General features: G+C 41.9%; 1 protein-coding gene across 1 annotated transcript; it reads right to left on the bottom strand.

Annotated features, from left to right (window-relative positions):
- Window positions 1-3,111: 3,111 nt before the first annotated feature.
- On the bottom strand, window positions 3,112-10,243 carry LOC143527169 (schlafen family member 13-like). Its single transcript, XM_077022196.1, has 5 exons — window positions 10,036-10,243; window positions 5,507-6,561; window positions 5,229-5,345; window positions 4,061-4,757; window positions 3,112-3,929 (listed from the first exon to the last, which is right to left on the bottom strand). The coding sequence occupies exons 2-5, from the start codon at window positions 6,558-6,560 to the stop codon at window positions 3,113-3,115; spliced, it is 2,685 nt and encodes an 894-aa protein (XP_076878311.1). The 5' UTR covers window position 6,561; window positions 10,036-10,243; the 3' UTR covers window position 3,112.
- Between the last annotated feature and the right edge of the window lie 5,802 nt (window positions 10,244-16,045).

The raw sequence follows: 16,045 nt of genomic DNA, 5'->3' as shown, positions 1-16,045 counted from the left end.
TCATCCGGGTATGTTTCACGTACTGGAAATTTTCATTTTGGTCACATACTGCATACGACATACTGATTTGGGGCTCGATCAGTACGCCAGTAGTATGTAGTAGGCTATTTCGAACACAGCCTAAGCCTGGACTGCTGGTGAGCTCTAACAAGGCGTTTCTCGTGGTGGCGCACTGCCATATATGCACTTACCTTCATGTTTCCGCTCGTGTGCTCCGTGTCATTGTAAATAGCTCATTTAACATCCGACATTCAGTGCGACATTCAGACTGGGCTTGTGAGGCCTGGATCTCCATAAACCTCGCGAAGCATAATGATGATTACAGGGGGAAAATCATTTCATTTTATTTATCCAGGAGTCACTTTAAACGGCCTTATTACTAATGTACGTCTAAAGTTCTGAATTTTGATGATAACTCTTGTATGCAAGTGCGAACATCTTGGTTCTTATTTAATATTACCATTATTTTTTATAATTGTGTACAACTTAATTATCTGATGTAGAAATGTAGGTCATTGTTACGATATGTCAAGAGATTATAATATCCTTTTGATCAAGCAAGCAAGCACTGTCTTATAACGGTTTGGGTAATTTAACATTTATCATGTTTATCCATCCAGCCTTCCGTTATACTGTCGGTTAACGGTGTTCGTTGTATCCAGCAAAACTGAGCTCAAACGGACGACACTCGATTCTGAAATATCTATACAGCGTCCTGATATGAAACTTTATACGGTAAGTTTTCTAAAGTGAAATTACGAGAAACGTTGAAAGCACTTTGACTCGCCAAGCTCGTCGGAGCTCATCAGACGGATACTCTACAAACCCCGTGTGCTGTTTCATTTCTAAGCAGTAGACTGGCAACAGGATTTAAAAAAGGGTTCACGTTTGAGTTGGAGATGCTCTTAAACAGTGTTTACTACAATGTTGCTCTTTGTCCTCCGGCACTAGACCCCTACTGTAACCTAGATGACCGTAATCTGAACCAGGCCATGCAGATTTGAGGGGGCACGCTCACGCTCAATCGCTGAACGGGAACGCGCAGCGGGTGGGCGGAGCCTGGTATGTGGGCGTATGACGGGAAACTTCGGCGGACAGCACACTCGGGCCAGTTTAAACGTTGAACTTATTTTTATTTGAATATAAATATGATTTTAAATATTTCAAATGTGATCTATAGAAAAAAAACGATACAGTGTATTTACACATTAGAGTGGAACAGAAGCAAAGGGAGGTTTGATTTTACAGAGTTGCATGAATTTATGGCGTGGTTTAATACGCTTATGGCTTATACTTGTATATGTTTGTCATTTTGTTTGTTTAAATAGCAATGCTGACTGACTAGACATTCTCGATATCGACAAGTACAAACGGCAAGCTAGATGACAATTATGTGCATAAGCCTCCCCCTTGTGGCGTAAAACATTTTAACACACATTCAGGGAGGTCTTTGTGCCACTTGTTTTCGCAAACTTTTGTTTTCGTAATTTATGTGTAATTGTATGTGATTTTTAAAACAAATAATAGTTAGTCTTAAAATACGAGTTCTCAAAGGCAACAGAATTACATATGAGGATACGTTTACTGAGGGTTCATTCCAGGCGTAAATTATGTTCCGTTTTATAGCGTGAATATTCATACTCTAGTTTGTTTTTCCAAAATAGTAAAACTAGTAACTGTTCGAACACTGATAACAATTCAACGACCATAAGTCAAGGAAAGTTTATTTGCATACCACTTTTCATACAAAGCAGCAATACACATAATATACATCAGGTAGAAGAATAACGAGGTTTATTACAGGCCTTTGCCAAGAAATAAAAGTAAAATGTAATAAAATATATTCAAAATAAAATTCAAATATTCATGCAAAAATTGAGTTTAAAGAAATAAGAAAAAATATGCTTTAAATTTCAGTTTAAAACATCTGGATCTGGGCTCTTCTGGTATCCTCCAACAGATGGTTCCATTTAGAAACAGCAAGGTAGCTTTTTACCTTGGGCAAGATTACCTGATTAGTTCTGAACGACAGAAGAGTTCTGCCTAACTCGTATCAGATAGCATATCAGATAGATACTGTGGCCCCACACCATTAAGCCGTTTATAAACCAGTAATAGTAGTAGTGGTATACTGGTAGGCAGTGGCTGCAAGAATGGGGATGATGTGTTGGTTTGGCCCTAGTGAGAACTCTAGCAGCTGCATTTTCAAACAACTGAAACCGTTTGTCTTTTTCTAGTCACATAAAAAGGTCATTATATATATATATATATAAAGGGCAGTATTCAAACCTGTTAGAGATAAAAGCATGGATGAGTTACTCTAGATCTGGTTTAGTCAAGACTCCTCTTGTTGATGTTCTTAAGATAACAGAATGCTGATTGACTAACTGATTTGATATGACTGCTAAAACTGCTAAAAAAAATCAGTTTCTATTAATATGCCTGGGCTACGAGCTCTTTGGAATCTAGGGGTTTCTAGCCCAATGCAGCTAGTCTGTGCTTTTCATTGCTATCACCAAACATAATCACCATTTTATCTTTATTCAACTGCAGAAGGTTTTAGCCCATCCAGTACAAGTAATTCTGTAAGTAATGAAGTGTTGTTCATATAATTGGTATGCTAGCGTAGAGGCTTGTATGATTTGGCTAAGCATGTAGAAGGTAAATAGGAGCAATGCAAGAAATTTGTCCAGACAGCATGAGGAAGGAAGATGACCAAAACACTTATGCATGGAAATAATCTTTAAGTGAACCTGGGTTCATGGCCATCTTAAAGCACCTCCATCTGGGTCCATCTTAAAGCACCTCCATCTAGGTCCATGCCCATAATTGAGTCGATGGTGCAAATCAGCCTTTAAAAACTGCTATTGATTGGCCAGTTTTATAAGCATACACTGGCAAGTCTGCCCTTTGTCACTTAGTTAATGCATCCCCCCCCCCCCCCAATACCATTTTGTATGTGCAGTGTGGGCATTCTAAAAGGACAGATTATTTTTAACCAACAAAAGGAAACTTTTTGGTAGTTTGCAGTCTACACCACCACAATTCCTTAATCACCCAGTTTTCCTGTTTGATTATACTTGTATGTCATTATTACATTTCTGTCAGAAGATTACTGCTGCCATGAGCGTTTTTGGCATTGTTTAATGGGAGATCTTGTCCAGTATCTTACAGGAACTTGTAGATATAGTCTGATTCTAGCTCTGGAATATGCAATCAGCAAAAGGTTGGGCTCAATCTCAGTCTGGGTGGGATGAGCAGCCGGTTGAACCAGAATCACAATGTTTCTCTCCAGACCAGAGAACCTGCGGATAGTGTCCATCACTACCACATCATCATCAATATGCTCAATGTTGCCATGTGGGAAACTGAAGTTTCTATTGCCCACCAGGGAATCCTGAGCATCCCTAGTTGAGAAGAGAACCGTGATATCTCTCGGTGAATGGCCGCTGCTCAAAAGGGTTTGAACGAGTTTCTCCACTTGTGTCATTGCGGGAGGTTGGTATGTGTATCTATGAAAGTTCCCTTCCAAAGAGGGGATATAGGACATTTTCTCACACATATATTTCAAATGGGTAGACATGTCTTCACTAGATTCATCTTCAATCTTTGTTAATATTTTTCTCATTTCATTGAATACCTTTTTAGAATTTCGGACAACCTTGTTTAGGTAAGCAATGCCAATGTTGTTCTGATTGGGCAGTGAAGGCAAACCGTTTCTAAAGCTGTGACATTTCTGGAAGTAGTCAACGAATACCCAGAGGATTCCCCCAGATCTCTCCACATGCTCCTTTGCCTTTACGTACCAGTCTCCATCCTCGAGGCGGAAGTTTTGGCCCTCATCTACCACTATATGAAAGACATCAGTGTAAGCATAGTCCTTCTTCATGAAGCCAGATCTTGTGTCACACAGGCAAAGATTCTGCTTTCTGCAAAAATGTAAAAGAATTTTTTGAAACATTATGCATTAGACTAAACTGTTAAACCAATACACTTAAACCTAATTTGCTATCCATGTAAAAAGTGGCAAGAAAATCTTAAGACACCCAGTAAAACTCACCCTATAGACACTTTCAAACCTAGATTTTCACAAAGGTAAAGGACCTTTTCTGACGGTTTAGATTTTTTGATCTTCTTAATTTTCTCCAACGCTACCAGTGTCTTCCCAGAACCAGGCAAGCCATGAATAAACAAATATTTATGGCCATCGGAATACTGAAGAATCGAGTACTGTTCCTCAGTGAGCAGATTGAGGATCTCCGAGCCAAGTCTGTCTCTCAGTGGGGAGATGAAGCTGAGGACCACAATGACCAAGGAGCGTAGCAGAGCTTTCACCTCTTCCACATGACCAAGGAAGTAGGTCCGAGGATACGGGAGAGACTCGGCAGTCTCATTTATCAGCTCCCCTGTGTTGCAGTCCAGTAGATAAGGCACCACACAAACCCTCTTGGTATATCCTCCAAGATTCACCAGCTTCTGTTTGAGATGAAATGCTGTTTCTTTAGCATATTTCCACAATTCAGGAGTTTCTTTGTTCACAACAGAGAACAGTTTGGGATATTGTCCAGAGGTGACCAATAGAGCCTCGCAAATGACATCTTCATTTCCTGGTTGGCTGATGTCAACAGCCCAGCTTTTGGACATAATTAATATTCCTGACTCGCTCTGAAATTTACTGAGAGTGGTGCGGACGTTTGGGTACCCCTCCAAGAGCTCTTTACAGGTGGACAGTTTTAGAGCCTTGTCTTTATTTGGTACTAAAAGCAGAAAGAAAACATTTAATATACACTTCCTTGCCTGAACATGACAAAAAATATCTCCTTGACAACTCCTGCACTGTATTCCAATCTCTCAACTCCTGCACTGTATTCTAATCTCTCAACTCCTGCACTGTATTCTAATCTCTCAACTCCTGCACTGTATTCTAATCTCTCAACTCCTGCACTGTATTCTAATCTCTCAACTCCTGTACTATATTCTAATCTCTCAACTCCTGTACTATATTCTAATCTCTCAACTCCTGCACTGTATTCTAATCTCTGTGACGCCTGTAATATATACAAAAGTGAAAGGGCATATTTAAGGTTACTTGACAGTAAATATTTTAATATTTAGACTATACTGATTTAAATATCTTCAAAATGGTTTTATGAATCTTGGGGACAATAAAATAATCAAACAATAATTATTCTGAATCACTTGGTCATAACATGGTCCAAATCCATTACCTGGAAAGATTCTGTCCTGCAGGTCTGCAATCTTCTCAACACTGTACACTGGTTGACACTGAGGAGGAGAATCTTGCAGATTCAGTGCAGACTCAAACTTTTTACTCAGTTGGTCATCTGTAGAGATGGGCAAAATTTGATCATACCATACATAGTACAAAGTACTGATACATCTTCAGCTAATAAAAAAAATTACAAACATACTGATATAAATATTTAATTTCAGCAAAAGCAATGTAAATCTAAATTAACTTTATGTTTTTTAAGAGTAGATGTACCTGAGACGGGGAACTGCACCTTCTCCAGCCAGTCTGTGCATTTGAGTGGAGATACAGTACCGTTTTTTATCTCCCAGCTCTTCGGATCATCTTCAAAGACGGCACAGCAGAACTGGACAATCTTTATCGCAACAATATACCCTGGGTCATTTACTGTAGCTGAAACTGGAAATACTTTGACCTCTGGACACCACGTGGTCTGACGTGCACAGTGATGTGTGTGAACAGCTCGGTTCATGGCTTTATCACGCAGGTCTTCAACTCTTCTCTTCAGTTCATTAAGATCCAAAGTCTGGCCACAACCAACCACTTCTCTTGTTTTGTCATCTATACCAATGAAGATGAAGCCGCCGTGCGTGTTCCCAAAAGCAGACAGGTACCGGGGGAGAGCCTCTTCTAGTCTCTTTGTCAGATTCTTTTCACTGCGAAAACTTTTGAACTCCACATATACATTTTCACCAAAGTCCAAGATTTGATTGAGTCGAGCCACTTCTTCATTATAGAACACACCAGCCTTGTAATATATATCATCATCAGAGCCCAACATCAGTTTTTGTTTTTTTACACGAGGTTCTTGATAAACATCGTGACCTTGTTCACGATTCTTTAAGAATTCCACTACTGTCCTTGGTGACATGACAAAGGCAGACCTTCCAGATCTTTCCACCAGACCAGTGCTCAGACTGCAGAGTCTAGCTCGTCCTTCTGCTGGAAACCATGACCTCACGTAAAACTGCAACGTATTTTCATGCTGTTTGACCTGAAGAAACTCTTCAATTCGTGCAGAATCAAGAAGGGCACTTAAACCATCTTCCAAATCTTTACCAATGCCAACTTCATTGTAATTATAAGTGGGCATCCTAGATATAACGCAGAGAATCCCACCACCAGAATTTAGAAGGGCACAAACACCTTCTAAGAAAACTTTCTTCTGCCTTTCCCGCACCGTTTTATCCAAACGTTTCCTTGTATCCTCTCCAAATGTCATTTCTTCAATCCAAAGCACTTGATCTGGATATTCTCGAGCGGTTTCCACTCTTATTACTGAAGCCATGCTGTGGGGCAAGATTACATTCAAAGTGATTAAAAGCTGGTACCAACAATACCCAAATACATTATCATCTACTTTATATTTTGCAGAGGATTCAGCTGCAGTGTGGGAATGTTTTATAGCTCATAAGCACTTCTCTTAGGGCGTACTCACACTAGGCATGGTTTGCTGGTTCCGTGCTGGGGCCCGGTTATCCCCCCTCCCCACTCCCCCTCTGGCCTGCACTCACAATGGCTTCATCAATCCGGCCCGAGCATGCTTACGTCATCACAACGGGACTTTATTTGGAAATAAAAGCGCGCTCGCACAACACTATGGAGTTCACGATTCTCTTTTTATTGTATTTTTGGAGTCGTTTTGGGAGTGCAGAAACACAGTGCAAGCACAGATTTATCGATAATTTAACACAACGATTGTCTGCTAATCGCTTTGCCGCTATGACTGTTTAAGGTGAGCATCGCATCACTGATGTCATGTTTGAGTTCCAGCGAAATGAACCAATCAGACGAGGCACCAAGCGGGCCCGGGCACGGATAGCGCTCACACCAGAAGCGAACCGTGCCCGAGTCCACATGAATCGTGCCCTGGCCCACCTCTTCAAGCGGGCCCGAGCACGGTTAACTGATCCGGGCCCGGGCACGGTTGGAGCGCTCACACTAGCCAAACGAACCGTGCTTCGGCAGGGAACCGTGCCCGGATCACAGATTCTAGTGTGAGTACGCCTTTAGTGCCGATTCTGCTACTTAGCTCACTAAGATGTTAGGACATTTGAGGAGTCATATAAACCATAGCTATTTAATGCAATACGTTATATACATATACAAAAAAAAGTGCCATATTTGTCAATTGTGATTTTTCACCACAATCGTAATTTGTCCTCCGCATTTACCCATCTGTGCAATGAGAACACACACACACACACACACACACACACACACACACACACACACACACACACACACTAGTGATTACTAGGGGGCTGTGGATCACACGTGCCCAGAGCGGTGGGCAGCCCTAGCCCGGCGCCCGGGGAGCAGTTGGGGTTAGGTGCCTTGCTCAAGGGCACCTCAGTCATGGCCTCAGGCCTGGGAATCATACTGTGCCCGTTTGCTCAGCTAGTTGCTCGCTGTGTCGCACGCTTGAGACAACATTTTCTGCCTCTCGTGCCTATGAGACATTTATCTAACGCGTTTGATATTTTCAGCCAATTGGAAGCTCGCTTGGCCTCGCATGACACTTCAGTGTCACGTGGTACTGAAGGTAGCGTTTAGTTTGTGGAAGAAAAACTTTGCATTGAATGTTCAGTTGTTTGAGCATGTATTACGTGAAGTCACTTATTTTCATGTAGTACAACAGAATGAATTGTTGTGGTTCACCATTTTAGGGACTGTCAACCAAAACACGCAGTTTCTCTATCCTTTTAAAACGTAACATTACATAAATGTTATGCATATTAAACATTGACTGTATATACGATGTCGGTGGGTCTCCGTTTTCCACTCTTTTACAGTCTATATAAAGTTTGAGATACTGAGTTAGTAAAAAAAGAGTATTTTCCTGAGTATTTTACTCGCTGTGTGTGGGGGGCTTAACACACCAGAAAACTGATGTTGAAAAACTATTTTATTTGTCAACATTTAATGCACAGATGTAACAAAAGACACACACCCTCAGCCCCACCCCCTGCCTATCATCCACTGGTTCCGCCCCTACTCCCACCCCTCATCTCTCCCCCGTACTCTATCCTGAGTATATCTTATTATACTCATATAATCTCTCCCTCAAGTCTGTGAGATGTTTCTGAGCCACGCGTGCTGGTCTTCCTGTTTTGCCCATCTGTCTCTAAACATGTCCTGCTTGAGCCTCATCATTGTTAGCGTGTTCTTTCATGTTTGACTGTGTGTGTTGGGTTTGCCTATTGGTTCTGCATGTCTGCTTTTCTGAATAAACAGTCCGCTTTGCTCAAGCATCTGCATCCATTCTTTCCTAGTATTACAACTGATTACTGTTGTTCTGAAATTATTATTGTTGTTCTATTCTAAGAGAAAAAACATGTTTTATGTACGAAATTGTTTGTGGTGCACTATTTTTTTCAACAAATATTTTCTACCAACATGGATGTGGATGCAGATCTGTGAAAAAGTAATATACACCCTCCCAAACCCCCATCCCCTCAAATCCCCCCCATCCCATCCAACATCCCCCAACCCCTCCAATCCCCCAAACACCCTCCAACACTCCCATGCTCTCCAACACCCTCTAACACCCCCCAACCCCCCCCAAACACCCTCCAACACCCTCATCTCCTCCAACACCTCTATCCCATCCAACACCTCAAATCCCCCAAACAACCTCCAACACGTCTATCCCCTCCAACACTCTCCCAAACCCACTATTACTTTTGCGGATCATTGATGCATAGTTGTTGTTCACTGATTTGTTAGGAATGGACTGGGACCCAGAAGGTAATATTTTTAAGAAAAACAAACCTAAGGAATAGGCACGGCATGTTTAAAAAATAGAGGGAATAGAACATTTCATGACTTATATATGCATTCATTGTTAAGTAAATTCCTTAATAGAGCAACGTATCCTGGGAGCTACAGCTCATATAAACCAAAGGACACAACTAACACGTTAATGATGTTAAGTCCGTCTGAGGTAAAAAAAAAAAAAAAAGTAACAAGATTTTCTCCCCTATGTTTTCCAACCTTGCCAGTTTTAAGGGTTAAGTCGGGAACAGTTTTTATTAAATAGTTGTGGTCGGCATACTTTTCCTAGGCAGCAATGGCGCATTTCCTACTAAACTCCTGCGCCAAGTTCGGTTAAATCACTGATCACACATGAATATGAACTAAATCAACAATATGCATTTAAAATTAAGGCGGCTGTTTTTCTTAAGAGATTTGCCCAAGCACCCGAACAGACTTAAGATTAAGAATGGACATAAGATTTTTAACACGCAACATTTTCACGGTTTAATACCTTTATCTACGTCGATGGAGTAACTGGATTTATTGTTTCAAAACAAACGCTAAACGCTACATTGGTAACTGGTAGGGCGAGCTTATCTAGCTCAGATAAGGTAAGCTAAAGTTGAAACTAAACTTAAACGAAACCCCATTTCGTCTAACGTTCAACTGGTCAGTGCTAACTTTATAATACTAAATGTATCAACTTCCACAAACTCAAAATATATTGTCACCGCAGAACCGCATATAAAAGCTTTCGACTGGACAACAGTTTCAGTGGAAGGTTTTAAGAGTAGGTCCAACAATCTTCAAAATAAACTCAAAACCCTCCTGATCAGAAGGTGAATGTATAACGACTCCGACATTTCAGCGGACCGTTTCACCTCACTTAACCCAACGGTCACCTCACTACAACCCCGTCGCTTCTGGACCTTATAGGGTGAAGACAAGAACTGCCCCGTGAATTCGGGGTGGTTTTAACGTAGGTTCAGCCTTAGATAAGTTACCTGTTTAAGGTGAAGCGACTGGTTCTGCGTCCTGACCTCTAGACTGAGGTGATACTGTAACAGTGTGTTCCTGTAACACCAGCCAAACGCAGGATGGGGGTGGGACTGATTCCTTGGTTTGGCACTGGCCTAAAACCTGCAGAAACGGAGGAACGTGGCAAATCGGGAAGCAACATCCCTAAGTTTCAGAACATGTCATCATGTCTCCCAGCAGTCTGCAACATTTTGTTACGATTTCACGCAAAAGGGAAACAAGCCATTTTAAACAAACTCTTGCAGAACTTTAAACAACATTATCGATCATCATAAAATCATTTTTTATTAAATAAGAAAACGGTGGGCTGTTGTATAGTCAGCAGGGCTGGGCGGTTTTTATGGCTGCGATATGTTTCACTGTTTTGTCATCTGTTTTTAAAGCAACCAAAACGGAAAGTCCCAAACGCGTTCTTTTTCCCGCGTTCTTTTTTCAAACCAGTGCTACGCTTAGATACGACCGATAAGAAAATTAATCGCCGACTAACGTTCCGCTCAACAACGTCGCCGTATCAGATCGACTCTTACTGTATGTAGCCAGTCAGCACTACACAAATATGTGATTTAACCAATGGGAATCCTTACCACGACAAACAGATTCCTGAATGAACTTTATTCAGATATATATAGTGGCGGATCTATAAAAATATTTATGGGGTGGCGAGAGGGTGGCAGGAATTTTTGAGAGGTGGTAACATATGGCAGACGTATATATTCTGAATTTAATCACAGTTTGATGAGAAATAGTATTTACACACTACAAAAGTATCTATGGACTGAGCTGTACTAAGGTGAGCATAAACACAATGTGGAAATAAAAGGGTCATGGAACCCAAACAAGGTTCTGGACATTGTTTTTATTGTTTACTCAGAACACACACTAACCCTCATCAGACTGTGTTGACACACTAACATTTTAGCCTGGGGGAGTATTGTTTAGGTTCATTTGTTTACTTTTGGAATTTAGCAATAGATACATTGTACACAAAATATTAAAACTGTCCCCATCTCAACACACTTCCACACAGGTTTACAGGTTTCCTCAGTTATTCATATTTAAGCAAAAAATGAAAATGTATATTTATTTGAAGAAGTCTAAGCAGTGTCTCTTAAATACACCTTATAGCAAAATGTCAGTTTTTGTCATTTGTTGTTCTTATTCATGTGTAACTTATATACTGTGCAGCAACAATTTCCATACCATGTGGACCAGCTCTCCTGGAGATTGTTGGTGATGTCTCTCCTTCCCTTTCACTGTCTGAGTGAACCTGAATGTTATCTTGTCTCTCGCTCTCCTCATCTTGGTGATGTTCTCCCTCCTCCATATCTTCACCGCTGTGGTGTTCTCCCACCTCCTCCTGTCCCTGGTGACCTTGGACTGGTGGTATATCGCTGTCATGTTTCTGTTGTCCTTCTCTCTCTCCTTCCAACTCCTTCTCTCTCTCCTTCCAACTCCTTTCTCTCTCCTTCCATATTGTCCTTCTCTTGCCTTTCTCTTTGGTGGGAAAAAAACTATATATGCTACCATTCCTTTTCCTTTCTGTAAGATTCAATGTCCTTGACAATGAGTAAATATTAGCTTAACCTGCTTTACACAGAACTAACGTCAGACTTAGCTAACATTGCATGTAGGTTTAGCGAAATAACGGTCATCAATCTAATTGTTTTTTTTTAGGTAAATGTCAAATTGCCAATATATATACAAAGTGCAAGTATATATATACAAGTACTCCATATTGTTTAAAATTTTATTTTCTGTATGTCTTTGTTTTAGTGCAGTTGGGGCTTTCTCTCAATTTTTATGGTTAGGAAAAGAAAATCAAGCAATAAAGCAGGTGTAAATAAAGAGCACCTGTTAAATTGGAAAAAAAAGACTGACTGCATAAATGATCCCTGAATCACACAAAATAAGGCATAGTAACCATTCTGCCGAAGGTTCAAAGGTTACAGAATGTAAATTTACTGAAATGACTAGGGAAAGCTGCAGGCTTTTATGTGCTCTGGTGTGTACTGCAGTGAAGTAATTATCAGCTAGGAGTGATATTCCTGCATCAAAAAATTCTCATTTCAGGCTTGACTCTCTCTGAAACTAATGTAGTGAGATTGGGCGGTGGGGTAGGGATAGACGGTGAATTAGTGCAGAGGAAGTCTTGTGTGGCACTGGAGACCGAAGGACTGAAGGGGGTTAAGATCATATGCAATGTGCAATATTTGGATTCCAGAACAAGACACTGGCTGCATGCGTTCAGGCTGTACCAGAGAAATTACTGACTTTGAAAAACAGGAATTATAATCATTATGACAGTGTTTCATGACCGTAATCTGTAACAGATTTAGGAGGGTGCTTCTTTTGGTGATTGCTGTTTGGAAGATCTTATACTATACATCACCATTGTCTTCTCCACATGTAAAACATCTTCCTTCTTAAAGCAGTTTCTGAGGATATAAAATTGCCCATGCGGTGGGTGATAAAATCTACACACTGCGTAGCTGCCCTGTGCAGTGAGGGTCATACGAGGGCGAATGAGGATCAACTTGCTCGCCCTCCTTGGCCAGCAGAGATAATATCCCAGAGGGGAAGTTCTGTAGGCATGGCAACTTCTTAGTTGCCATGAGTCCATCGTGGACCAATAGGAGTGTGTTTCTCCTTGTTGATGCTAAATGTCAGCAGCTGTTTCGATATGCAACTTCAGTGTTTTTGAGGTAGCAGATATGAGTTGTCTTTATAGGGTCTCCCTAGGACTACACTACATCCTCACACCACAGCCTCACACCACAACCTCACACCACATCCTCACACCACATCCTCACACCACAGCCTCACACCACCTCCTCACACTACATCCTCACACCACATCCTAACAACACAATGTATACCACACCCTCACACCATATCCATATACCACAGCCTCACACCACATCCACACCACAACCTCACACAACATCCACACACCACAACTGCATACAACAACCTCACATCCGCACACCACAGCCTCACACCACATCCTCACACCACAACCTCACACCACATCCTTACACCACATCCTTACACCACATCACACCACATCCTCACACCACAACCTCACACCACAGCCTCACACAACATCCTTACACCATAACATCACACCACAACATCACACCACAACATCACACCATATCCTCACACCACATCCTCACACCACAGCCTCACACAACATCCACACACCACAACTGCATACAACAAACTCACATCCGCACACCAAACCTCACACCACATCCTTACACCACAACATCACACCACAACATCACACCACATCCTCACACCACAACCATATACCACATCACACCACAACATCACACCACATCCTCACACCACATCCTCACACCACATCCTCACACCACAACCTTATACCACATCACACCACATCCTCACACCTCATCCTCACACCACAACCTCACACCACATCCTCACACCACAACCTCACACCACAACCTCACACCACAACCTTATACCACATCACACCACATCCTCACACCTCATCCTCACACCACAACCTCACACCACAACCTCACACCACATCCTCACACCTCATCCTCACACCACAACCTCACACCACATCCTCACACCTCATCCTCACACCACAACCTCACACCACATCCTCACACCACAACCTCACACCACAACCTCACACCACAACCTTATACCACATCACACCACATCCTCACACCTCATCCTCACACCACAACCTCACACCACATCCTCACACCACAACCTTATACCACATCACACCACATCCTCACACCTCATCCTCACACCACAACCTCACACCACAACCTCACACCACATCCTCACACCTCATCCTCACACCACAACCTCACACCACATCCTCACACCTCATCCTCACACCACAACCTCACACCACATCCTCACACCACAACCTCACACCACATCCTCACACCACATCCTCACACCACATCCTCACACCACATCCTCACACCACATCCTCACACCACAGCCTCAATCTATATCCTCATTCTACGTCCTCAGTCTTCTTCCTTGCTTCCTTTCAGACTCACTCAATAGACATTGCTGTCTGATGTCCAGTGCTTGAAAGGTATCTAGTGCAGTTTTAAACCCTGGGTTTGAAACCCTGAAAAAGAATGGGCACTAAACTCTAACCATGTTTGTTAACAGGTATGCAAATGTAGATATCATACTTCCTATGCAAATACATTTTGGTAGATATCAAACCTTACATGCAAATGTAACATTTCTGTAGCTCTGTGGATATACTTTTTTTTTTTTTTTTACATATAAATACATTTCTGTAGATATCATACTTTACAGGCAAATACATTTCTGTAGATATACATGTAAATACATTTCTGTAGAATAAGAACATGCATTGTTGATGCTGTATAAATAACACTAAAAACCACTGACAAAAATATGGCTTGTCTGAAAAACAATTTTTTTGAAAATCCCTTCCCTAGTGTACACAATAGATAAGTGGACATCCTGGTTAACGTTCAGTCAAACATCTCCATGAGCAGTAGAATGAAGATTTTGAGAGATTTGCACTACCTTTACTTCATTGATGGTGAGTGACAGTGAGGCTTAACCAGTACATAGCACTGGCCACTAGGGGGAAACAGTACTCCACAATTTAGGACTGTGGCATTCTTAGTTCGTTTGTTCTTTCTTTCTTTCTTTCTTTCTTTCTTTCTTTCTTTCTTTCTTTCTTTCTTTCTTTCTTTCAGTGACAACAATAGCAAGAACAAACTCCCTGGGTGGGATTAGATGAGAAGTCTTGGGAGGACCAAGACTCGAGAGGGACCTTGTCCTCCTTTTAATACATAATGTCCAAAAATGCCCTTTAAAACAAAGTCCAGCTACTTCAGTCTTAGCTATTCATATGAGCTAAACTGTGTGTGTGTATGTGTGTGTGGTCATATTCAGTGAGGTGACTCCTGTCCAGACCCTTCCAAGTACAGAAGCTGGATGCGGATCTCTGAATACATACCCTATTCACTCCCACTCCCACTCATAAACACACACACACACACACACACACACACACACACACACACACACACACACACACACACACACACACACACACACACACACACAAGCACATCTGTCATGTCATGTATTTTTCTGAACTTCCCCTTTAATTATGTTTGACCTGTGTTTATAGTTAACCATCATGAATTTTGATTTAAATAAAACTGAAAGAGAACAAAGGAGTAATTACGAGGTACAAGCATGAAGACATGAAGTGAGTAAAGAGAAGGAATAACAATGAAATAGGTCTCAGGGTAAACATCATCCATAATGACGTTGTTCTAAACAGCAGGGCCTCAAGTCTGTAAAGCATCCTGCAGTAACTGCGGTGATGGAGGGTCAGCACGTGTGTGTGTGAGAGGTTCTTCTGTGATGATGGAGGGTCAGCACATGTGTGTGTGTAAAAGGTTCTTCTGTGGTGATCAAGGGTCAGCACGTGTGTGTGAGAGAGGTTCTTCTGCGGTGATGGAGGGTCAGCACATGTTTGTGTGTGAGGTTCTTCTGCGGTGATGGAGGGTCAGCACATGTGTGTGTGTGTGTGAGGTTCTTCTGTGGTGATCAAGGGTCAGCACATGTGTGTGTGAGAGGTTGTTCTGTGGTGATCAAGGGTCAGCACGTGTGTGTGTGTGAGGTTCTTCTGCGGTGATGGAGGGTCAGCACATGTGTGTGTGTGAGAGGTTCTTCTGCGGTGATGGAGGGTCAGCACATGTGTGTGTGAGAGGTTCTTCTGTGGTGATGGAGGGTCAGCACGTGTGTGTGTGTGAGGTTCTTCTGTGGTGATCAAGGGTCAGCACATGTGTGTGTGAGAGGTTCTTCTGTGGTGATGGAGGGTCAGCACGTGTGTGTGAGAGGTTCTTCTGGTACCTCACTGATCTAAATCTCAGACCTGCGTTGTTCCGTGTTCATCAAGTGTTTCTTTCACTGAAACTT

Source organism: Brachyhypopomus gauderio, chromosome 11 (genome assembly GCF_052324685.1).
Source record: "Brachyhypopomus gauderio isolate BG-103 chromosome 11, BGAUD_0.2, whole genome shotgun sequence".
Lineage (NCBI taxonomy): Eukaryota > Metazoa > Chordata > Actinopteri > Gymnotiformes > Hypopomidae > Brachyhypopomus > Brachyhypopomus gauderio.
This window is presented reverse-complemented; position numbering and strand designations above follow the sequence as displayed.

Bases quoted from the DNA above. Each gene is read 5' to 3' on its own strand.
- LOC143527169 (XM_077022196.1), bottom strand. From the start codon at position 6,560: ATGGCTTCAGTAATAAGAGTGGAAACCGCTCGAGAATATCCAGATCAA. The intron at 5,346-5,506 runs GTACATCTACTC...CCATCTCTACAG, and splicing joins GGTGCAGTTCCCCGTCTCAG to ATGACCAACTGAGTAAAAAG. The intron at 3,930-4,060 runs GTGAGTTTTACT...ACATTTTTGCAG, and splicing joins GGTTTGAAAGTGTCTATAGG to AAAGCAGAATCTTTGCCTGT.